Source organism: Lampris incognitus, chromosome 18 (genome assembly GCF_029633865.1).
Source record: "Lampris incognitus isolate fLamInc1 chromosome 18, fLamInc1.hap2, whole genome shotgun sequence".
Taxonomy (NCBI): Eukaryota; Metazoa; Chordata; class Actinopteri; order Lampriformes; family Lampridae; genus Lampris; species Lampris incognitus.
Window position 1 is genome coordinate 6922337 of NC_079228.1, and position 25225 is coordinate 6947561.

The 25225-nt window shown below is 43.3% G+C and overlaps 1 protein-coding gene across 1 annotated transcript in view; it reads left to right on the forward strand.

Annotated features, from left to right (window-relative positions):
- The first annotated feature begins 2206 nt into the window (after positions 1-2206).
- phf14 (PHD finger protein 14) overlaps positions 2207-25225 on the forward strand; it is a 204689-nt gene continuing 181670 nt past the window's right edge. Inside the window, exons 1-4 of the mRNA XM_056298369.1 lie at positions 2207-2259; positions 16849-16959; positions 19576-20285; positions 20662-20803. Coding sequence (XP_056154344.1) covers position 2259; positions 16849-16959; positions 19576-20285; positions 20662-20803 — 964 coding nt within the window. The 5' untranslated portion in view covers positions 2207-2258. The remainder of the gene's footprint in view (positions 2260-16848; positions 16960-19575; positions 20286-20661; positions 20804-25225) is intronic.

Consider the following 25225-nt stretch of genomic DNA (forward strand, 5'->3'; position numbering starts at 1 on the left):
CTCCGCAGCGAGCCTGCAAAGCCTCCCCGGACTCCTCCTCTTCAATCAAACTCCGGCGAAGTCGCCACGGAGTTTTCCGCTCTGCTGTCCGTCACCCCGTCCCGCAGCAGTGATGGAGGGAGCTTGGCTTTCAACGCGTATGTGCATGGTCGTGTACCCCCTTTTTAGGTGGCCCAGAATGTGCTGGTGTTAAACGCTATTTTATACCTTTATTCTCTAATCCTCATCTGTCAAATGAAAAGTCTGGATTTCTTAATGCGCCTCACTTAGCTGGACGTACCGCCTTAAGCGTTTTCCTCCACGTGTATTTTACATTTCTTGATATCGACGTGCTTTCTCAGCACCTTCGCAGACCTCGTATTTAAGAAGCCAAATGGAATCCAAGACCACATTGAGTGAAACGAAACTGGGAAATATGGCGTCCCCAGTCAGTCATTTTATTTTCCATATTGTGCGTACAATAGTTGTGTACACTGGCCAGCCATGTGCCGTGACGGAGCCTGTGTACGTGTGTTCTGCCACCTCACACTACCCGGGCCTGTTTAGCAGCCGAGCAGCCCGGGAGGAGAGGGCTAATCAGAGAAATCAGATGCTGCTGGATTAGGTTGTTGTGAAAACAAGCATACACATGGCCCTCCACCGCACATGATCGAGTACCTCTGGTCTAAACCATCAACCAGATAGAAAATAGCTGCCAACCAACGTTGAGCATTTCTGTTGAGCGTAACCCTGCAACACTATCTGGCTAATTAAGTATAACAAAACAAGGCACAGTAGAGAATGATGACATTGCTGATATTGATGGTGACGATGATGGCTATCATGATAACGCCCAAGTGTTTTCATGCAAGACGATAAAAAATATGGCTTTCCACTTCAACATCGTGCCATTTGTCATTAAGCAAGGACAGTTGTAATCATCTCGTTTGCTTGCCTCCCCCCATCAGTCTTCCCCTTACTGTGTATCAGGATCAATCTGGGCTCATTTATTTTAATCGTCTCTTGTTTGCTAAACTGGCAAAGTCGAAGGAGGACAACAGGGACAGAGCGAATTTGAATACGAGCCAAAGAAGGGTTTTCTGTCTCTGCATCCTTCCAGCATAGCAACTTCCCTATAGTCCAAATTGTATCTCTGACTCTCAAAGAAGATTGCCAGGTGATTTCTAAACCATATGTAACATCCAAAGAGGATGTAGTACTGGGTTATCTCCAAAATACAATACATATATAACAGTTACCTAACAACTGTGTTTTTTTAATACTGCTGGACATATTAGTAGAATACAGTCATATTGGTCTAAACTCATCAGCATTTCACTGATCCAAAACATGTAGGATTTACTATAAACCTCTACAGCCAGGTGCACTCTCACTCTTTTCATGTGACAATTCCTTATGGCAATCTACTACTACTACTACTACTACTACCACCACCACTACTACTACTACTACTACTACTACCACTACTACAAATACTACTACTACTACTACTACCACTACCACTACTGCTACTACCACTAGTACTACCACTACTTTCAGCTGCTCTAAATTTTCCTTTGTGACCACTGCTCAGTGAAACGTGGAGATGTTACGATTTTGCTGTACTTGTACAAGGCGAGCGGCTGTGTTAAACAGCTCAGCATCTCCATTTCGGTTTACTTATTGTCTGCGAAACAATGACAGTACCGATATACTGCAGCCCCAGATATGGTCATGAGAATGGTATATTCACAACAATGCCTCTCCACTTGCTAAATGAGAGAACAGTGCCCCGTGAAACATTTGACAGCTATTTTCTAAAGATAGATGTTTTTTTTTGAGACTATGTTTATTGACATTTACAATTGTAGTTTAAACAAGTCACATACTGAATAATGTAACACAATAAGCCCCCCGCCCCCGCCACTGCCTTCCCAGATCTTCAAGGAGAAATACAAATGAAAGAGATAAGGAAATTACATGCAACTGAATCGAAGACACAAAAAAACAAACAAAAAACAAAGTTCAAGGAAAGTAAATCAGCACAGTTCGCCCGCACATAAAACAATCCCCCGGTTTACAGTCCGGTCCTGACTCGGGTCAACAGAGCTTTTATCGTCACACCACCGTCTTACGGCGCAAAAGATGTCGAAGATGCCGTCGCCATGGCTACAACATCCAATTTATGTGACGTCACCGTTCCACGTTACGTCGTACGCGCAGTGGTGTAAGGGGACGTCCTTTGTTCCGTCTACTTAGATCGACACAGAAACTGTTAAAGTGAGTGATTGGTGCCTTCATTTTCCTTTCCGACGCTTCGCATTCGGCGTGATTTCATTCAGCGACAGCGGCGTCCGCATTCCAGCACGCAGCGTCCATTCGCGGGGCTCGCGTTGGCGCTCACTAGCGGGTCGAAAGCTAAGCTAGCCTAGCCGCGCTAACGTGGCTAGCCTCGTCGCGTTAAAACTCGCATGTAAGCGAGGCTAGCGGCTAGCGGCGTCTGTATAGAGCCGGGCTGCTAGCCGCTGGCCAACTCGCCCAGCACCACCAGCGACCCAAACGAGCAAGCGGTCGCGGTGGCGCTGGTGGAAACACGGGGGGCGCCGGTCCGGCGGCGTGTGCCGTTCGCCAATGTACAGCTCATAAAGCGGACCTTGTGGGACGATAAGTAACGCGGAGCTAGCCTGCCTGCCTGCCTGCCTGCCTGCGCTGGCTGCTAGTCTTTACTAGTGCTGTGTACTTCATCACAAGTCACCCGCAGCAAGCAATACCAATTATACAACTGCGTTTTTCATCTTATAATATAGGACATTTCAGCTAGTTTAGTTTTATTTATTTATCCCCCCCACCTCCTCAGAGAAATCCAGAGTTCCGGGCATACCCCTGCCCGTCTTATCCGTGATGTGGACAGCCTAACTTTTTAATCTGTGAGAACTTTTCAAAGACCGACACTCGGACACACGAGTGGGAGGTGGGAAGGCTGTGGGCGCCTCGCAGGAGGTGTGGGAATCTGGATGTGATGGAGATAGGGTTGCAGAGTTTCAAGTGTTCTACAGTATAATCACGGGTTTGTTAAACAGTTTTTAGGGCTGCCTACCCCCCTTTTCCCCCCATTGTCCTAATTTAAAGTCACAAGCCATATTTGATGGCTAATGTAGTTACTTTATTCTGAACGTCAGGCGTGGATGGTATATCAACATGCAATGCATTTTAATTGAGAACAAATTAAGGACTTGGAGATACAAAGTGTGTGTGTGTGTGTGTGTGTGTGTGTGTGTGTGTGTGTGTGTGTGTGTGTGTGTGTGTGTGTGTGTGTGTGTACAGGGAAATGGTCAGTGTAATGATTGTGAGTGTGCTGATGAGCATGGTTGGGTCAGGAAACAAACCCGAGTAAGGGTTAAGTTAGGGGCTTAGCGTTGACCATAGTTGGCTGTTAAGTTTACCCACACTAATATCTGGGTAAGGAACCTGGGTATTTAGATTATTAGTAAAAATAGAAAACCTTAATAGCCAGGGTTAATTTGAATGGATGACAAATCATTTGCTGTCAGACTTAAAAGGAAGGCTGCGCTCAAAAACAACAGGCTCGGTAACTAGAACACCATAAATGCCATAGACGATGGTGATTTGCTTGAACAAACTTACTTCATGTCCATAGACTAAATTGTTCTCTCTTAGCACCGCCTAAAGATACTGTGTCCAATGATGTCACATACTCGGGAAATAAAAAACTAAGGAGCTACAGGAGAGAGAGAGAGAAGGAGAAGGAGAGGGAGAGGGAGAGGGAGGGAGTGAATCTGTGTGGGCATATTAGAAGCATTACGGCTGTAAAGGCTTGTCAAGACAGTTGCATCCTTGCGCAGTGCTTGCAGGTACATGTTGTAACTACTGGACAGGCAAAGACTGTTTTCTATGAGGTACACCAAATCGGTGTGAGTTTTGATAGACGGTACAGACCATCGGTGCCTCCTGGATGTGCACATTATGAGTGGTGAAATTTCCCTTTAAACATTTTTAAGAGCAGTTGAGGTTACGGAACATTTTAGAAGGATCATTTAAGACGTGCCTGTGGGAGAAGCAGTTTGACTATACTAAAGGATAGGACTTAGGCACCTATAAATAGAGATGCATTGATCGCAATTTTCTTGGTCGATCCCAATTTCGATTTTTTTTAAGTCTGGCCTGGCGATTCTGATTTTTTTTTTCTTCCTGAGAACTATAATTGAAAGCATACACAAATGTTTTTCTTAACTTATGTAATGGACATTTCAACTATATATTAATGATTAAAAGATTGACTGTTAAATAACTTTAACATTTTCTCCAACACTGCACCAGGTTACAGTGCCTTCTCTCACGCAAACAAATCTCAAAATAAAAAAAGTGCTCCAGGTTACTGGACACAGCTTTGTTGTGCAAATAAAATCCAACTGAAAATGAATTGCATTATATCCCACTTTATCTAACACGTTTTCGTTTCCCAAAGTAAATGACGGTTTTGGATGAGGATACTTTAGCGTGTGTGTGTGTGTGGCTGTGACGTCACTGTCTCTGCCACTGTGTGCGTGATGTGAACCATTGTGTGGGGCATGCGAGTAAATTTGACCGGCACATAATTGGATATGTCTGAGACTGGCTGGCCGGTCATCCGTCACGTTTGATTAAGCTGAAAATCAGCCGATTCCAGCCATTGGCCGATGGATCGGTGCATCTCTACCAATAAAAAGAGAAATTTGGTAGCAGAGCATCAGTGGAAGCATGACGTCAGTTACTAGTGAGACGTGCTAGTCAGTGTCCAGTACGCGTACAATACACGTTGATGTTTGTTTTAAGTTAAGACCATGTTTAAATACAACGTGAAATGTCATTCAGAATACATCTTGCTTTGATAATGTGACATATTTCCAATATTTCCAAGTAAAACAGAATATTGGGTAGGACACTGGATGAGACAAAATGTAGGAAGAGATTTGATTGGTCTGGGCGATATATTGATATTATATTGATATTGTGATATAAGACTAGATATCATCTGGGATTTTGGATATTGTAATATTGAGAAATGGTACATGTTGTCTTTTCCTTGTTTAAAAGGCTGCATTACAGTAAAGGGATGACATTTTCTGAACTTGTTAGACTGTCGTAGCTGTTCTACTATTTGCTTCTACCTGCTTGGTTATCATATCTACATTAGTGGTGACTGTTTATCAAAAATCTCCTGTATGTAAATATCTTATGAAAGCACCAATAGTCATCCATACACTACTACTACTAGTATTTTGGCTGCTCCCGTTAGGGGTCGCCACAGTGAATCATCCATTTCCACCTCTTCCTGTCCTCTGCATCTTCCTCTGTCACACCAACCACCGGCATGTCCTCTCTCACCACATCCATAAATCTCCTCTTTGACCTTCTCTGGAGGAAAAGAGGACCTTTCCTTTTGCCTGGCAGCTCAGAATCCTTCAGCATTCTTCTCCCAATATACCCAGCATCTCTCTCCTGCACATGTCCAAACCATTGCAATCTTGCCTCTTTTGCTTTGTCTCCAAACCGTCCAACCTGGCCTGTCCAATATGTTCGTTCCTAAATCTGTCTTTCTTTGACACGCCCAACAAAAATCTTAGCATCTTCAGCTCTTTCACCTCCAGCTCCACCTCATGTCTTTTTGTCTGTGTCACTGTCTCCAAGCCATACAACATAGCTGGTCTCACAACCATCTTGTAAACCTTCCCTTTAACTCTTGCTGGTACCCTTCTGTCACAAATCACTCTTGGCACTCTTCTCCACCCTGCCTGCACTCTCTTCTTCGCCTCTCTTTCACAATCCCTGTTACTTTGTACAGTTGACCCCAAGTATTTAAACTTGTCCACCTTTGCCACCTCTACCCTACTCACTATTGCACTGTCCTCCCTCTCATTAACGCATATTTATTCCATCTCTCTCCTGCAGACTTCCATTCCTATTTTCTTCAGTGCATACCTACACCCCTTCAGGCTCTCCTTAACCTGGTCCCTACTCTCACTACAGATCACAATGTCATCCGCAAACATCATAGTCCATGAAGACTCCTGCCTGATCTTGTCCATAAATCTGTCTATCCCCATTGCAAACAGGAAAGGGCTCAGAGCCAATCCTTGATGTAATCCCACCTCTACCTTGAACCCACCAGTCAATCCTACTGCACACCTTACCACTGTCACACTGCCCTTATGCATATCTTGCACCACTCTTACATACTTCACTTCTACTGCCGACTTCCTCATACAATACCACACCACTCTTTCGGCACCCTGTTATGCTTTCTCTAAATCCACAAAGACACAATCTTAGTCCTTCCGACCTTCACTATACCTCTCCATCAGCATTCTTAAAGCAAACACCAGATCTGTAATGTTTTTTCGTGGCATGAAACCATACTGCTGCTCGCTGATCATCACCTCTCCTCTTAACCTAGCTTCCACTACTGTTTCTCATATCTTCATGCTATGGCTTATCATCTTTATACCTCTGTAGTTACTACAGCGCTGCGTATCACCCTTATTCTTGAAAATCGGTACCAGTATGCTTCTTCTCCACTCCTCAGGTATCCTCTCACTTTCCAAGATTGTGTTAAACAATCTAGTTTAAAACCCCGCTGCCATCTCTCCTAAACATCTCCATGCCTGCACAGGTATGTCAACTGGACCAACCACCTTTCCACTCTTCATAGCTGCCCTCACTTCCTCCTTGCTTATCCACCACACTTCCTGATTCACGTCCTTCTTCAACTTCTACCATTCTATCCTTGGCTTTGCCTTCACTCTCTTCCTGTTCTTGATACCCAAAATCATCCTACAGACCACCATCCGATGCTGCCTAGCTATGCTCTCCCGTCACCACCTCGAAGTCTACAATCTCTTTCAGATCGTGCCTCCTGCACAAGATGTAGTTCACCTGTGTGCACCTTCCTCCACTCTTATACGTCACCCTGTGTTCCTTCCTCTTCTTGAATTATGTATTCACCACAGCTGTTAAAAAAGGCCAACTTTCCTCATTCTTTCATTTAGGTTAATCAGTTTCCTATTATCACAGCTGTCAGTCAACTACCATGGTTATCTACTCATGTTACTGTACATTTAGCAGTTGGTACACACCTACTGCTGTAACTTCTCATCCTGACCACAGGAAAACAGGAGACCTTATTTGTTCGGGTGCTGGAAATATCCCAAAGTGTTGTGCGTGCAATAAACTGTGTGTTCAGTTCTTGTAATTTGTACGTAATGTGACTATAGCTATATGTTGTATGAAATCAGGGATTCATTGTTAATAGTGATAACCACGTTGTTGCTAGCTTGCTGTTGATGTTAGCTCTATTGAAACCTGTAATGTTAATTGTGTGCTTACCAGTTTAACTGCAAACGTTATGTGTAAACAGGACTGATAATAGATGTGCGTATGTTCTACTAAGTGAAGTTTTTGTTTACTAGTGCTGCCTAGTTCCCGTGAAGTTACTGTAGCATGTTACAGTTTATTAATGTTGTATGGTAGCGTCTAAACTTTTCTACCACAGTGCATCCGCTCATGCAGTTGATATTTGATACCAGGGAGATTGAGATTCCCCATTTTGTACGTTCTGTCTTTTGCTGTAACAGTGGCTTAATTAAGATGTGCATATAGGAGTGAATCTGTGCATATTCATAATTACAATGCCTTGCAAAAGTATTGAACCCCCTTGAAAGTCATCACTAATTTCTGGATTATAAAAGATACCCACACATCTGTTCCTGAACAACATTATTTTTGTGAACTCATGAGTTCTAACAGTATGTTCCCAAAGCCAAAATAATTTGTTTTGCTGAGTTTTTATTAATAAATTAAAAACTAAAATATAGAGTTTGCATAAGTATTCAACCCCTTGTGCTCTGAAAGCTCCAAGTTTACACAAATGACAAATTATTCCTAAAACAAACTCAGGTAAACACAATTGGATATCATTAGTGTGCAGCTGTAAGATATTAAAGTAACAGTCTCGTTTATGGGTATAAAAAGCACTCTCTTTGTAAAGTTCATTAGCAGGACGTGAACGCCATCAGAATATGAAGACAAAGGAGCATAACACTGAATTAAGAGACAAAGTGATGAAAATGCAGAAGGCGGGAAAGGGATACAAAACAATAGCCAAGTGTTTGGATGTCCCATGGAAGACTGTTGGGTCCATTGTCAGAAAGTGGAAGCTGTATCACACTACCCAGACACTTTGTAAGACAGGCAGTCCCTCAAAGCTGTGTCCAAGCAAGACGTGGGCTGGTGAGGAAAGCCACAGATGATCCTCCAATCATTTTGAAGGAGCTCCAAAAGTCAGTGGCTGAAACTGGAGTAAATGTGCATGAGTCAACCATATCATGGCTCTCCATAAAGCTGGCCTGTATGGGAGGGTGGCAAGAAAGAAGCCATTGCTCAAAACTATTCATATAAAAGCACACTTGAAGTTTGCTACCAAGCATGAGAGAGACCTAGTTAGGATGTGGGTAAAGGTTTCGTGGTCAGATGAGACGAAAGTTGAGCTTTCTGGCCAAAACTCAAAGCGTTGTGTGGCGCAAACCTAACACTGCTCATGCCCTAAAAAACACCCACCCTACAGTGAAGCATGGCAGTGGCAGTATAACGCTATGGGGTTGCTTTTCATCTGCAGACACTGGGAACCTTGTTCAAACTGAGGGAAGAATGGATGGAGCTAAATACAGGGAAATATTGGAAGAAAACCTGTTGCAGTCTGACATAAAACTGAAGCTTGGGAGATGGTTATCTTTCCAGCAGGACAATGATCCTAAGCACAAGGCTAAAGCAACAATGGCGTGGCTCAGCAACAAAAAGGTGAAAATTTTGAAGAGGCCAAGTCAAAGTCCGGAACTCAACCCCATTGACAATCTGTGGCACAGTATGAAAATCGCAGTCTAGTGGCACCATCCCATCAACCTGCAAGACCTGTACAAATTCTGCCAAGAAGAATGGGCAAAAATTACTCCAGAAGAATGTGCAAAGCTTGTACATAATTACCTCAAGAGAATCGTGGCTGTTATTGCAGCAAAATTGAGTGGCACGGTGGCCCAGTGGTTAGCGCTTTCGCCTCACAGCAAGAAGGTCCTAGGTAGAACCCTGGGGTTGTCCAAGCTCGGGGGTCATCCCAGGTATTCTTCTGTGTGGAGTTTGCATGTTCCTCTGTGTCTGCAATGGGTTGTCTCTGGTTGCTCCGGTGTCCCCCACCATCAAAAGAAATATGCATGTTAGGGTTTATACTACTGTCTGTGCCCCTTACCAAGGCAACGGGAAAAGAACTGGAGTTGGTCCGCGGGTGCTGCATGAAGGCGTCAGCCTACTGCTCCTAGCTACAAAGATCACAGCTAGGATGGGTTAATTGGCAGTAAATTAATTTCCCCAAGGGGATTAATAAAGGAAACTTAATTTATATTTTTAATTAGTTAATTAATTAATTTAAAAGGGTATGCTACAAAGTCTTGATATGTGGGAGTTGAATACTTATGCAAGCAAGCACTACATCCTAGTCTTTATTTTTTTTAAAAAGTCAGTGAAACAACTTATTTTGGCTTTGGCAACATGCTGTTAGAGCTTATGGGTTCACAAAAATAATATTGTTCAGGAACAGATGTGTGAGTATCTTTCATAATCCAGAAATTAGTGATAACTGTCAAGGGCTTGAATACTTTTGCAAGGCACTGTATACAGGGTCCGAAATTAAAACTCGCCACCTGCCAAATGCGAGTAGATTTCCTGATTGGCGAGTAAATCTCAGAAGCCTACCCACCACATGGCGAGTAACAAAAAAAGTGAAATCCAACCACTTAACACCCCCCATATCTCTCTCTCTCTCTCTCTCTCTCTCTCTCTCTCTCTCTCTCTCTCTCTCTCTCTCTCTCTCTCTCTCTCTCTCTCTCTCTCTCTCTCCCCTCTCCCTCTCCCTCTCTCTCTCCTTAGCAACAGCAATAATATAGCAACAACAATAGCAGAAATTAACCAACTAAAGCGCATTAGAACAATAACATAGCAACAACAATAACAGAAATTAACCAATCAAAGTACATTAGAATGTTGCTAGATGCTAATGGCGGGTAACATTACACACACACACTTGAGAGGAACAACGACAGCAGCACCCGTCAAACTCGGTACTAGCCTACTCTGTTCTTTTTACTAACGTTAGCAAGCAACACCAGTTATTTGGCACTATTTAGAAGGCGCAAAACCACCATCAAAAAGACAACTGTGCCCCGAAGAGGAGGAAGAAGCCACCATCACCACCAAACTGACAAAAAAATAAAGTTTAGTAAGAAGTGGAGGTATGACAATAAAGGAGCTGCGAGAGGCTGGCTGGAGTATAATGCACAGTCCGTGATAATGAGTTGCTCCGTCTGTCGCCAGTATGCCAAAAACCATAGCAATTCATTTGTCATCAGTTACAAGATAACGAAGGTAGAAAACATCAAGGAACATGAGACCTCCAGATGTCACATTACCTGTATCAATGCCTCTCAAGCTCAATTGGAGCCCCTCCTCGCAACATCCTTTGTAAAGGCACTAATAGCCATGTCCGAGCAGACCAGCATGAGAATGCAGAACATGTTTAGGACTGTGCATGCCATTGGCAAGAAGGCCAGACCACTCTCCGACTTCGAATGGATGTGCGAGTAAGTGAATTTAGTTGTCATCTCAAAATATCATTATACAGCGTAAACAAAGTGCTGGCTGTAGCTAACGTTAGCCAGCTAGCACTAGTATGTGACACCTAGCTTGCACTAACGTTAGCTGTGGGCTAGCTGTGTTATCTCTCGGGACTCATCAGCGCCAATCTTGTTATACGCAGCAAAAGACTGTGGCTGACTAGCTAGCTATATTAGATGGCATAATTTTCTTTAATTATTAATTGATTAAATTAATAGTATTACATCATATGTGAATTAATGTGATGTTTGATTTTTGCAGTTTGGATGAAAAACAGGAGTCACTGTGGTTACTGCATTCAACACCATGAAACAGGTTAAAATTGATTGACGGTTCAACCTCAACTCGGACACACTCTCGGATCTACTGATGGTGCAGCTGTCATCTCCCGAGATCAGGGAATATGACCCAACTAGTGCTGTTGATCTGTGGCACCAAGACTCTGTCAGGAGCAGGAGGCCAGACTTCATGGATGGTGCAAAGAGAGTGGCTGCTGTAGAGTGAGAAGTAGTCTTGGACTAGGGATGGGCATGTGGAGCACTCGAGTAGTTATAATAATACTGCAAATAAAACATGAAATCATACTTGTAACATTTTATCTTGACTAATTTTACATAAAAATATTTTTGCTTCAAATCTGCTTTGGTCGCATTTTTAAAAGCTTTTATGCAACACAATACCTTATTCTCTCATTGATATGTATTGAAAACGTATGTATGGCACAAAAAAGGCTACTAATTATTTTGGCCATAAAAAATATGCTTGGCCAGTAGATTTTTTCATCTACCAGTCCCCTTCGCCGGTAAGCCAAAAAGTTAATTTCGGACCCTGTAATGTATGCATTTCTGTGTGTGTATATGATATTCTACGATGTTAATTATTTTTATTTCAGAACCACATTATTGTATTTTGGAAACTACAAGTGGGTGTGTGTGGAGGTATTGTATGTGGTGAAGAAGCTCGACTATAAAGTTCTGAACTTCAACTCCATCTCCCTTTTTGTTATTGGACGCCCTGCAGTGTGTTTGAATCCTGTAATCAGCTGTCGTTATAATAATGAGTGAGGGCTACTTCAGCCAACCGTTTAGACGGGTGAGAGCTTCCAAAAGGCTAACTGTATTTTTCAACAGCCATTTCTATCCTTCTTGCAAAATCCACCACCATCTGTCCTTCCACATTCCTCTCCTTGACACCATACCTACTCATCACCTCCTCATCAACTCTGTTCCCTTCACCAGCATGTCCATTGAAGTCCACTCCAATCACCACTCTCTCCTCCTTGGGTACCCGCTCCACCACTTCATCTAACTCATTCCAGAATTCTTCTTTCTCTTCCATCTCACACCCAACTTGCCGGGCATATGCACTGATAACATTTATCATCACACCTTCGATTCCCAGCTTCATACTCATCACTCTGTCTGACACACTCTTCACGTCCATCACACTCTTGAAATACTCTTCCTTTAGAATTACCCCTACCCCATTTCTCCTCCCATTTGCACCATAGTAGAAGAGTTTGAACCCACCTCCGATGTTCCTGGCCTTACTCCCCTTTCACCTGGTCTCTTGCACACACAGTAATCTAATTTCCTTCTCTCCAACATTTCGGCCAGCTCTCTCCCTTTACCAGTCATAGTGCCAACATTCAAAGTTCCATCTCTCACCTCCATACTTTTATCCTTCCTCCGCTCCAGCTGCCTCTGGACATGCCTTCTCCCTCTCCTTCTCCACCCAACAGTAGCATAGTTTTCACCGGCACCCTGCAGGCCAAATGTACCAGTGGCAGTCACTGGTAACCTGGTATGGAAATCTGATTTATGATCTGCATATTTGATTTGGCAAAGGTTTTACGCCGGATGCCCTTCCTGACGTAACCCTCCCCATTTAGCCGTGCTTGGGACCAGCACTAAGAATTCAATTCAGTTCAGTTCAATGCAATTCAATTCAATTAAATTCAATTCAATTTATTGTCATTAAAAACAATGTGCAGGCACATGTTAAAAATGAAATGAGGGCTGTGGCTTCACCAAACAATGCAGGACAGACACAGACAAACACAGCAAACACAGTATAAGATATACACACATGAAGACCAAAAGCTAAAAATAAGTTAAAAAAGAGCAAGAGTACAAAATATTTAAAAATATCTACAGACATTCAGTGGGTAGCCAGGTTCAGGTGGGCAACAGCTTGTGGAAAGAAGCTGTTTTTGAGCCTGGTAGTACAGGCTCTGAGGCTCCTGTAGCACCTCCCAGAGCACAGGGGGGAGAACAGTCCATGGTTGGGGTGGGTGGGATCTCTTGATGCTGAGACCCCTTTGAAGGCAGCGTTTGTGATAAATGTCTTTTATGGCTGGGAGCTGGGTACCAGTGATATGCTGGGCTGCCTTGATGACCTGCTGCAAAGCTTTCTGGTCTACTGAGGTGCAGTTGCCATACCACACTGAGATGCAGCTGGTCAGGATACTCTCTATGGTGCAGTGGTAGAAGTTGGTGAGAATTTTGGGGGATAGATGGGTCCAGGAAAGTTTCTTGCTGATGTGGACTCCAAGGAATCTAAAGCTGGAAACACGCTCCACTTCCACCCCATTGATGTGTATGGGGGAGTGGCTGCAGCTTCTAGACCTCCTGAAGTCCACAATCAGCTCCTTTGTCTTCTGCACATTGAGGACAAGATTGTTGGTAGTACATCATGATGTGAGGTGCTGAATCTCGTCCCTGTAGGCCGCCTCGTCATTGTTGGTGATACGGCCAATGACTGTGGTGTCATCTGCAAACTTAACATTTGAAGGATGAGTTGGCAGGCAGTCGAGGGTAAAGAGGGAGAATAGGAGGGGGCTCAGAACACAGCCTTGAGGGGCACCTGTGCTGAGGGTCAGGGTGGAGGAGGTGTGGTCACCTAATCTAACAGACTGAGGTCTGTTGGTCAGGAAGTCCAGGGTACAATTACAGAGGGAGGGGTTGAGGCCAAGGGAGAGGAGTTTGGTGGTTAGTTTGGCGGGGATGATAGTGTTGAAGGCAGAGCTGTAATCTATAAACAGCATCCGGATGTATGTGTTGTTAAGTTCAAGGTGGGTCAGAGCAAAGTGCAGGGCAGTGGCAATGACATCCTCAGTAGACCTTTTGGGACAGTAGGCGAACTGATGTGGGTCGAATGTGGGGAGGATAATGTTTTTGATGTGAGCCAGAACCAGTCTCTCAAACCACTTCATGGCAATGGGGGTGAGTGCTATGGGTCGGTAGTCATTCAGACATGTGGATGTTGGTTTCTTGGAGACAGGAATGATAGAGGTGGTCTTAAAGCATGCCGGGACTATGGATTGGGACAGTTAGAGGTTAAATATAGTTGTGAAGACCTCAGTCAGCTGGTCGGCACATACCTGGAGGACCCGACCGGGTATGCTGTCCGGTCCGGCAGCCTTCCACGTGTTCACTCTGCGCAGTAATTCTCTGACCTCTGCGATCGATAGTGAGCACCTGGTTTTCTGGGTGGCTGGGGATTTTTGTGGCTGGGTCAGTATTGTCCTTGTTGAAGCGGGCATCGAAATTATTTAGCTTGTCTGGCAGGGAGGCATCATGGACAGTGGGACCGCTATTGGAGCTTTTGTAGTCTGTGATAGACTGAATGCCTTGCCACATTCGCCGGGGATCAGAGTTATTGTGAAAGTGGACCACTATTTGTAGGGAATATTTATGTTTGGCTGTTCTGATGCCCTTTTTGAGGTTGGATCTGAATGCAATGGCTTGTGCATCCTCAGTGGCTGGGATAATAGTCATGTGTACTATGATGTTACATGTACATAGGTGAAGAGCATTTTAGTATTTCCTAGTGATTGCTTTGAATACTGTAGCTTTAAATGACATTGTTCTCTATTGGTCACTTATGATCACATTGGTAGGGTCATAATTTGAGACCAGCCATTTTGTCTTGAGATTTTTCACAGTAAGGTGCTCCAGAATTTACAGCAGCAGAACCACAGCACCTCTCCTGGAAAAGGGAAACCGGGGCCCCCTCCTGGAGCCAGAACTGGGAAGGGAGCTCGCCGGCGAGCATCTGGTGGCCGCGCCCAGCCCACAAAAACAACATGGAGCCACCAACCCGTGGACATACCACCCACAGGGATGAGCATTTGGGTAGTGCAGGCCAGGCAGCAGGCAGGGTGGGGACCGGGGCGGGCCAACTTTCGGCATCGCAGATTGGTCCTCATGACATGGAATGTCATCTCTCTGGCAGGGAAGGAGCCTGAGCTGGTGCGGTCAGAAAGCAAGTTTATGAAGATAAACAAGTAAACAGCCCTCAAATTTACTTCTGTGTCTGCATCATCATTTAACGCTTTCCGTGCTTAGTAGATCTGTTTAGCTATCTGTCAGTGTAGAGCTACGCATGCAGGGGACAGACTACATACAATATCATCATAATATTGATATCATGGTGTTGGATCAAAGATGTAATATTTGATTTTGTTCGGATTGGGCAAAAGTGACCGTGCCATAACAAACATTACATTGTCAATTACAGTGACACAGAACCAGATGCTACCATTAGCCTACACTCTATAATGGAGTCTATAATTGAACTGGCTGTTTTAAAGGAAGTTAAGATGATTAAATGTTAATGTAAAATAAGTAAAAAAGAATTTTTTTTTTTTTTTGGAGGGATAAGTTTTTGATTCAGTACATAATATGACTGGGGAAATGAGCTGACAAGGTAAAAAAAAATCAATTTTCATTACATGTTTATAAGAAAAGATATATGGAGCCATTCAGTAACAATATTTTTAATAAAGACAAATGAAATTGCCTTTTTCGTGAATAGAGCAAACAAGAGTCAGACTAGAATCTGTCAAACAAATGACAAAGGAATCTTACCCTAGGTTGCTGTTTGACAGCTGCTCAGGCATTTCTGTTTTTAAGAAAAATCGAGAGCTAAGAACTGTTGATTATTCTTATCTTGCAAGTGAGGTGTTAATTTATGGGAAGATGGTGGCGCTAACTCACGTTTGCAGCGGCCTCACCCAGTACCGGTGTGGGAAGATGGCGGCACGAATTCATGTTTGCGGTGGCCTCACCCAGTGCCGTCCATGCAGTGTCTTTGTCCATGTCTGCATATGGGTTTGTGTCTTCATCTGATAGCTGGGAGAGCTGGCATTGGATCGGCTGAGGGAGCTTTGTCTGCTGCGTCCTGTGGGCCTGGGGCCTGACAGGATGCAGAAGTGAGGCAGACTAAGCTAACTCCTAGCTCATGAAGACCGGCAGTTCCAATAACACTGAAGGTGGTCTGGTGGCGGCCTCACCTGGCCTTGACTGTGTTTTTGGTGTCATCGTGTGGAGTGCGGGGAGGTGTGTCAAGGGTGTCTGGCTGGGAGAGCTTGCATTGGATCAGCTGGGGGAGCCTGGTCTGCTGCGTCCGGTGAGCCCAGGGACCACGGCCCTGCCCGGAGCTGCGTCTGAGGAGGAAACACCGAGGGCGGTCCGACAGGACACGGAAGCGGGGCAGGCTAAGCTAACTGCTAGCCCATGCAGACCGGCAGTTCCGACAGTCATCCTGGCTGGTGTTCGCCCTCTTGGACAGTGATTTAAAAAAAAAATGTTTTTAATATATGTTGGATATGTTTTTTTGTAGTTTTTATAGTTTGTTCGTAATTTGGATATGTGTGTTCTTGTAGGCATTGGCTATGTGTTTTTGTCTTTGTGTTGCACTGCTGTGGGCTGGGGGAAACGATATTTTGTTTCATTTGATGTACGCAAGTACATCAAATGAAATGTCAAATAAATGTTCCTGATTCTTGGTTCCTGAATTATTCTGATTGTTGTTGAAGGTAAGACAATGGATTTAAAAAAAAAAAGTCAGGTATATATGGAACCAATGTTAGCTTTGTTTTCCTTTTTCTTAAGAATTTCAGGTCTTTCTTTTGTGATGGCTGGGATGGGCTAGCTGGGATGGCTGGTTGGGATGGGCTGGCTGGGATGGCCGGTTGGAATTGGCTGACTGGGATGGGCTGGTTGGGATTGGCTGGAGGAATGCTGATGCTTGCCAGATATTGAGTGATACTTTGCTGCAGTGTAGACCTATACTAGGTTTCCCCGAGTAATAATAATGATAATGTTTTTACGGTGGTTCTAGCTTATTGAATTTATTCTCCTCTTTCAGTGGACCGTGGCTTGAAGCGCCGGCAGGTGAAGCCTCTTGCTGCCTCACTGCTGGATGCCTTGGATTACGACAGCTCGGATGACAGTGACTTTGAAGTGGGTGACGCCTCAGGTAATCATGAGCCTGTGTGAAGTCTGCCTCCCTCTAACCTATGCATTTTTATTGTCCTTCACAGTTTTTAATTTAATCTATACCTGTTTAAAAACAACAGTGAGTACTAAAGCCCGACTTATGTAGGATTTTTAAGAGTGATACCGATTTTGATATTTGAGGATTTAAAAATCCGATAATATCGGACGATATTTTTTTTCCAGAAACGCATGACAAAAACAAAAGATTTTCCCCAACGTTTGTTATGTGTAGTCATTTGTTATATGTAAGAGTCCTCACCAAGATAACATGAAATGATGCAGTTTAAAAATGAACTTGTTCTGTTGTCATAAACAGTACCTAACTCTATCCCTAACCTATCTTAAGCTATGCAGTAGACTGGAACAGTGACCTAGAGTAAGCACTGCTGATGAATGCATCTAATAATACATAAAAACAAGGACTTGGGATTTTGGGATACTACCCATTTGAAAGAGAAGCTAGGTAACTTTGTTTGGCTACCAAGCCATGTTAGATGCTTGTTCAGCGCATGTTTATTCACGTGTCCCCCTCTAGTTTAATCATTTCCAATGCACCGACTGTAACTACGCACACGAGAGTCAGATATATTTGCCGTTGCTTCGGTAGAATAAGTTAAACACTGTAGTTTAACCGTTCATTAATGTTAGTGGTCTTGCACTGATAACCATGGCATTAGCTAGCTTTGTGGCTAACCTAATTTAGCGATGGCGTTACAAGCAGCTGTAAGCAATGTTGCCAGAGAATTTTTAGAAGTGACGAGGGAGAAATATTGGACTGCAGGAAAGACATTTTTTCCTGTCTGTGTGTGCGTGTATATCCCTTCTCCCGCTAGACGAAAAAAGGGGTGGTTGTCGCCAAGTCTGAACACCAAAGAAGGGGAGATATGTACGCCTGGCACTCTACTAAGTGCCCTCCTCTAGTTTACGTAGCATTCTTCAGGTTTGCATGGGGAATTTCTCACTCTCACGAACAGACATGCTGAGCCAGAGTTGAGGACCTCATCACCTTGAGTATGAGTGTGTGTACATACTGAAAGAGCTGTCTTTTGGCTCTGGTTGGCTATATGTCCCAGAAGCAAGGTGAGCAGGACAAAAACTGAAAGGCTTAAACTCCTCTTATCTGAAAAAGCAAGCACAAGTTGTCTCTGATATTGAGATTCGACATAAAATTGAATCTCCCCGAACTTAGTTTGTTACAGGAACACCTCATGTCTTGCCTGTATGTCCAGTGATCATCATATTGAACTATCCTCAGTTAAATTAGTATATACACTACCGTTCAAAAGTTTGGGATCACCCAAACAATTTTGTGTTTTCCATGAAAAGTCACACTTATTCACCACCATATGTTGTGAAATGAATAGAAAATAGAGTCAAGACATTGACAAGGTTAGAAATAATGATTTGTATTTGAAATAAGATTTTTTTTACATCAAACTTTGCTTTCGTCAAAGAATCCTCCATTTGCAGCAATTACAGCATTGCAGACCTTTGGCATTCTAGCTGTTAATTTGTTGAGGTAATCTGGAGAAATTGCACCCCACGCTTCCAGAAGCAGCTCCCACAAGTTGGATTGGTTGGATGGGCACTTCTTTGAGCAGATTGAGTTTCTGCAGCATCACATTTGTGGGGTCAATTAAATGCTCAAAATGGCCAGAAAAAGAGAACTTTCATCTGAAACTCGACAGTCTATTCTTGTTCTTAGAAATGAAGGCTATTCCATGCGAGAAATTGCTAAGAAATTGAAGATTTCCTACACCGGTGTGTACTACTCCCTTCAGAGGACAGCACAAACAGGCTCTAACAGGTACTATTTAATGAAGATGCCAGTTGGGGACCTGTGAGGCGTCTGTTTCTCAAACTAGAGACTCTAATGTACTTATCTTCTTGCTCAGTTGTGCAACGCGGCCTCCCACTTCTTTTTCTACTCTGGTTAGAGCCTGTTTGTGCTGTCCTCTGAAGGGAGTAGTACACACCGGTGTAGGAAATCTTCAATTTCTTAGCAATTTCTCGCATGGAATAGCCTTCATTTCTAAGAACAAGAATAGACTGTCGAGTTTCAGATGAAAGTTCTCTTTTTCTGGCCATTTTGAGCATTTAATTGACCCCACAAATGTGATGCTGCAGAAACTCAATCTGCTCAAAGAAGTGCCCATCCAACCAATCCAACTTGTGGGAGCTGCTTCTGGAAGCGTGGGGTGCAATTTCTCCAGATTACCTCAACAAATTAACAGCTAGAATGCCAAAGGTCTGCAATGCTGTAATTGCTGCAAATGGAGGATTCTTTGACGAAAGCAAAGTTTGATGTAAAAAAAATCTTATTTCAAATACAAATCATTATTTCTAACCTTGTCAATGTCTTGACTCTATTTTCTATTCATTTCACAACATATGGTGGTGAATAAGTGTGACTTTTCATGGAAAACACAAAATTGTTTGGGTGATCCCAAACTTTTGAACGGTAGTGTACATTGCTCAGATTTAAAATCCATTAGATCAACAGATGCCACTCCAAAGTCAGATCTTTTTGGATTTTTGAAATACTTGATTGTTCTCCTTCTAATATTTGTTCAAGTTTTTTTTAATCTTTTAATAGGATCAGATGGCACAGGCAATGGAAGTGATGAAGAAGAGTCTAAAGGGAGTGCTGCAGGTTCAGACAGTGAGTCTGATATTATCGGGTCTGCAGACGATGGTATAGATGAGGAAGAGGCCAAAGAGTTGGCTGCTGACGACACTTTAACTGAGGATGAGGAAAAAACCACTAAGTTGTCTTCAGATGGCTCCACCAAAGACCCCCCTTCAGTGACCCCTAAGGGCCGACGCAAGAGTAAGAAGGCCCCAGAAACAGAGGCCACTGATGCTGGCAGCAGTGGGAATGGCTCTACCTCTGCATCTGGTGCTGGGGCTGGGAATGCAGAAGAGGGTCAGACAGAGCCCAAGAAGTGGAACTTCCGTAGGAACCGTCCCTTGCTGGACTTCACCACCATGGAAGAGTTGAATGAGATGGATGACTACGACAGTGAAGACGATAATGACTGGAGGCCCACAGCAGGGAAGAAGAAAGGCAAGACAGCTACTCAGAAAGGAAGAACTGATGAGGAGGATGGGGTTACTGCAAGTGATGATGACGATGATGAAAATGATGATGATGACGAAGATGGTGATAACAAGGAAGATGGTGGCGGTAACAGTAGCAGTGAGAGTGACAAAGAGGTGAAGAAACCCAAGAAGAAGGCTAAGAGCAGCAGTGCATTTGATGAGGAGCTGACTAATGACAGCATGTCCCAGGGCAAGGGCAATGAGGTTAGTAAAATGTTCATGATCTGATTTAAACAAAAAGGTGACATGACTTGCATCTTCTTCAGTCTTGTTGTTGTTATCTAAACTGTTCCAAATGAACTTTATTTTTTTAGCCTGCACATAAGCTACTCTGTTTTGCAATGTGTTATATCAAATACAATAGGAAGAGTCACAAAGTCATCATATAATCCAGTGAGGAGTTTAGATTGCATCAGAGAGATCACCAGAGAATTGCTTTTTCTCTATGCTAATTGACTTGGTATGGTGTCCTTCATTATTTGTATATGGGATTTGCTAAATGACAATAACTGAATCTGCAGTCAGAAAATTGTGGGGATTGTCATTGGCCTCGCTTTGGCTGTGCTTCCTGATTCTCCAGGACGCCTCACTGGATCGAACCCAGACCTGGAGCGCCCAACGGATGGAGCACATTATGATCTGCTGTGTGTGCCTAGGAGACAACAGTGAGGATGCAGATGAGATCATCCAGTGTGATAACTGTGGGGTGACTGTGCATGAAGGTAAGCTGCATGACTACCTGAAAGTTCCCTGTATTTCAGAATTTGCCATTGGTTTGTTTTTCAGTTTGAACTTTTTCTGCCAAACTGAAGACAGTAGGGCTTCAGTTGTACCTTGTAAATGCTGTTATTTGTTTAGGCTCTTATCACAGAAAGTTGAATTCGTTCATGTGGCCACAATGTTTATTGAGAGAGAAATGTTTCATCTAAGTGACCTCTTCAGTCTCAACTGACTGCAGGTGTCCCCACCCTTAAAAACAATACAGTGACTGCAGGTATCCCCACCCTTATAAACAATACAGTGACTGCAGGTATCCCCACCCTTATAAACAATACAGTGGCATAACGACCCAAACCAACGACCAGTTTCATATGCAAATTACCATAATCATTAAGCAGAGTTTCAGTGTTCAATGGTCATGTGTACTATTCACAGAGGACTGGGGAATAGTTGCAATCACAGCATTGTGAGATGGCAACAGATGTACTCTTACCCGCCCCCCCGCCCCCTCGATTCAGGGATGGTCATTCCCTCTTCACATAGATGGCCTCTTTGACTCCCTGTTCAAACCAGCGTTCCTCTCTATCAAGGATGGTCACATCCTCATCCTTGAAAGAGTGGCCACTGGTCTGTAGATGGTGGAGTCCTGGCCTGATGTGTTAGCTCTCCTGTGTTGTGTCATCCTCTTGGCCAGTGTGTGTTTAGTTTCCCTGACGTACAAATCACAACAATCCTCGCGACACTTAACAGGTACACTATATTGCTCTGTTTGTGCCGGGGGACCTGATCCTTGCAGTGGACCAGTTTCTGGCACAGCGTGTTTTGGGGTTTGAAAGCAACTGAGATGCGGTGTTTGGAAAACACGCGTCTCAACTGTTCTGAAACTATGCCACATACCGAATCACCACCGGTTTACACTTAGACAGCTGTGATGAAACGTTTCTGTCTCAATAAAGGTGTCCAGATGAACTGATTCAACTTTCTGTGACTGTCTTAGCTGGATTACTGAGCATGGATGAAGACATTTGGGCCTGTATATTTTCCAGTAACGCATTGGTAGCATAAAAAAGTACATCATCATTATCAGTACAAATTTGAAGTATGAAGACTATGCAACACATACCCTCACCTTTAAACTGCACCCAGCTTTATAAGATCATGATGTCTGATTTGTCCAAAACAAAATCAGTTACTTTTACAATTGTCTCTTAGATTTTGCCCTTTTTCCCAGACAGCCATAGTTAAAGCTAACCATGCAAGGTAGATTGATTTGTAACTGCTAATGTCCACGACAGGTTTATTTATTTATTTATTTACCGTTGTTTCACTAATTTGATGGCACCTCGAAAAGACAAGGTAAGATTATACAAAGAAGAACTTTTCCTGAAGCATCAACAGAAGACATAAGCAGATGGCTCACAGAGATTTATTGAACACACCAAGCATACTTTGTCCTCCAAGGGTTGTTCTTTTGAAGATGCCTCAGCTGTGTTTGGGGCACCATGTAGTTTACAGGACTTCCCTCAGGAAAACGCTTAGTGGAGGGGCTAAATACCTCCAAGGGAGGGGCAGATGCAGCTTGAGACACAGTGCAGCAGGCAGTGACATGGCATGTGGTATAGCGCTAGACAATCAGGTGATGTGAAATATGACTACATGATGCTCAGAAAAACTCACATATACTTAACAATTTACACAAGCCCCTTGCAGCATGTTTACGGTCTTGATGGTCAAGGTGGACACTTTAGTAACTGTTTAAATGTCTAATTACAACATGACACAACTGATTAAACCCAACTGATCAAATTAATATCTCTGCCAGGCGGTAGGTAGCCTGCTGGGGATTATGCATTTGGTTGCATGTGTGCACGTGTGCGCGTTTGTGTGTGCATGTGTGTGTGTGGGGGGGGTGTTTCGTGGTTAATCTCCCAAACTACTGGACCTATCAGCCTACATTTTTTTGTGCAAAGTTATGACTGTATGATGAAAAACCTCTTGCGGTTGTGTTGTTTAAAAAACGTTTGTTCTTGCGAATGGCACTCGCTCCCTTCATTCACTCTCTAGCTTGCTCGATCAATGCTGCTTGAGTAAGAGAAGGCAGTGATAGTGTCAAAACCAACCATTATGTATTTGGGTATGAGTCTTGAAAGTAAGTGAGAAGTCGATCGTGTTTTGCCAGCCAACAAATCATTTACCGCTGACCTCAGCACAGGAGAACTGGAGGAACCCTGGAGGAACCAAACGTAATTTGCCTTATTCACCTCACTTCCACGCGGACCTGCCTTAGTCTCCAATCTTAACACTCTGCTATAACAATACAATTTCAAGAGGAAACTGTTTTTTCCCCTCTTTTTCTCCCCAATTGTACTTGGCCAATTACCCCACTCTTCCGAGCTGACCCGGTCGCTGCTCCACCCCCTCTGCTGATCCAGGGAGGGCTGCAGACTACCACATTACTCCTCCCATACATGTGGAGTCACCAGCCGCATCTTTTCACCTGACAGTGAGGAGTTTCACCAGGGGGACGTAGCATGTGAGAGGATAACGCTATTCCCCCCAGTTCCCCCTTCCCCCTAAACAGGCGCCCCGACCGACTAGAGGCGGTGCTAGTGCAGCGACCAGGACCCATACCACATCTGGCTTCCCACCCGCAGCCACGGCCAATTGTGTCTGCAGGGACACCGGAGGTAACATGGGGATTTGATCCAGCAATTCCCATATTGGTAAACAGCGGAATAGACCGCTACGTTACTTGGACGGCGCCCTCTGTGTTATATTTAAATTATCCGTTTCATTTTCCTTGATGGGAGCAAGCTCCCTGTAGACTTGTTTTTGACTCCAGCCCGTTTGTTCCATGTTCTGTTTGTCATGTGCTGTATTAAGTACTGTATTCTTCTTTCACAGTGTATTAACCCCTCACACGCCATCGCTCAAACTTCTCTCAGATCGGCTGTAGACTAGGCTAGGCTGCTATTACTAATGCATTTAACAAGTGACATTGTAGACTGATAAATATATACATATTGTCTTTACTAAACAAATTACGTGATGAATTCATAAAAGTCATTCATAAAAGTATAGTTTTCTTTAGTTGTTTATGATTTATAAAAGTATAGTTTTCTTTACTTGATATGCTTTTTAAGGCTGCAGTAGTATTATAATAATTATAATAATAATGATATTTTAGCTCATGATATTTTCTGCAATTTAAATTACTGATACAATCACAGAAAATTAAAAATAAAATGAAATGAATATGAAAAATTTAAAAAATAAAATAAAAATAAAATCAGTACAAGTCATTTTCTCCTTCCTTAGTGTCCTACCTCACACAATTCACCATAGACCTTTTCCTTAGTCTCCACCACCTCTCTCTTCGCCTTATGTGCACCTCCTTTTTACTCCTGCCTACTTTCTTCATCGCTTTGACTATCCCAGTTTTTCTTCGCCAACCTCTTCCTCTGTATACTTTCCTGTACTTCCTCATTCCACCACCAAGTCTCCTTGTCTTTCTTCTTCTGTCCTGATGGCACACCAAGTACCTTCCTAGCTGTCTCCCTCACTATTTCTGCAGTGGTTACCCAGCCATCTGACAACTCTTCACTACCACCCAGTGCCTGTCTTAACTCCTGCCTGAACTCCACACAACAAGTCCTCCTCCCGCAACTTCCAAGATTTGATCCTTCCTTCACTCTCTTCCTCTTCTTGATACCCCCCCCCCACAAAAAACGAAATATATATATGTGTGTGTGTGTGTGTGTATATATATATATATATATATATAAAAACAAGCCTCAGTTCCATACATCTCGCAACTGAGTAAGCCAAGCTTGGATATATAAGATGTAAATAATAAAGTTGAGCCGAGCATAACTATATGAGATAAAGAAAAACACAAAAATACTAAGGATACAATAAGTCGAAAATAGGAAAGGACTTAGAAAATAAAGATTAAGAAGCATCTTCTTTATTTTCCAGAAGAAAGAAAATACCCTGGAAAAACTTAGAAAAAAACTTGAAAATGAAATTTGACCAAAAAAAAAAAACTTTGGAAAAAGAACTTTTGGGGAAAAAAGCTATTGAAAAACGTTTTACACAAAGGTGGACCTGGCTATTTATCCACCCTTGCTCCAGGCCATCCACAGGTGGGGTAGATGGTTTTTATGCCGTGCATCACGATCCACCTCCTCATTGATATTCATTCTGTGATTTTATGAGAGAGGATTATTTAATTCAGACTATATGTGCAAACTCAACAACCCAGCTGAAACACCATGGCCAACCGATAGTTGTGTTACACATGGTAAGTACGGACACGCTCAGATTTGCTGGTACTGTCCGGCCAAATTGTGTCCGGGCTGTCAAAATGTGTCCGGGTGACGTCATAGCAATGCATTCATGACAGCTCGCATTCCTGACACTCC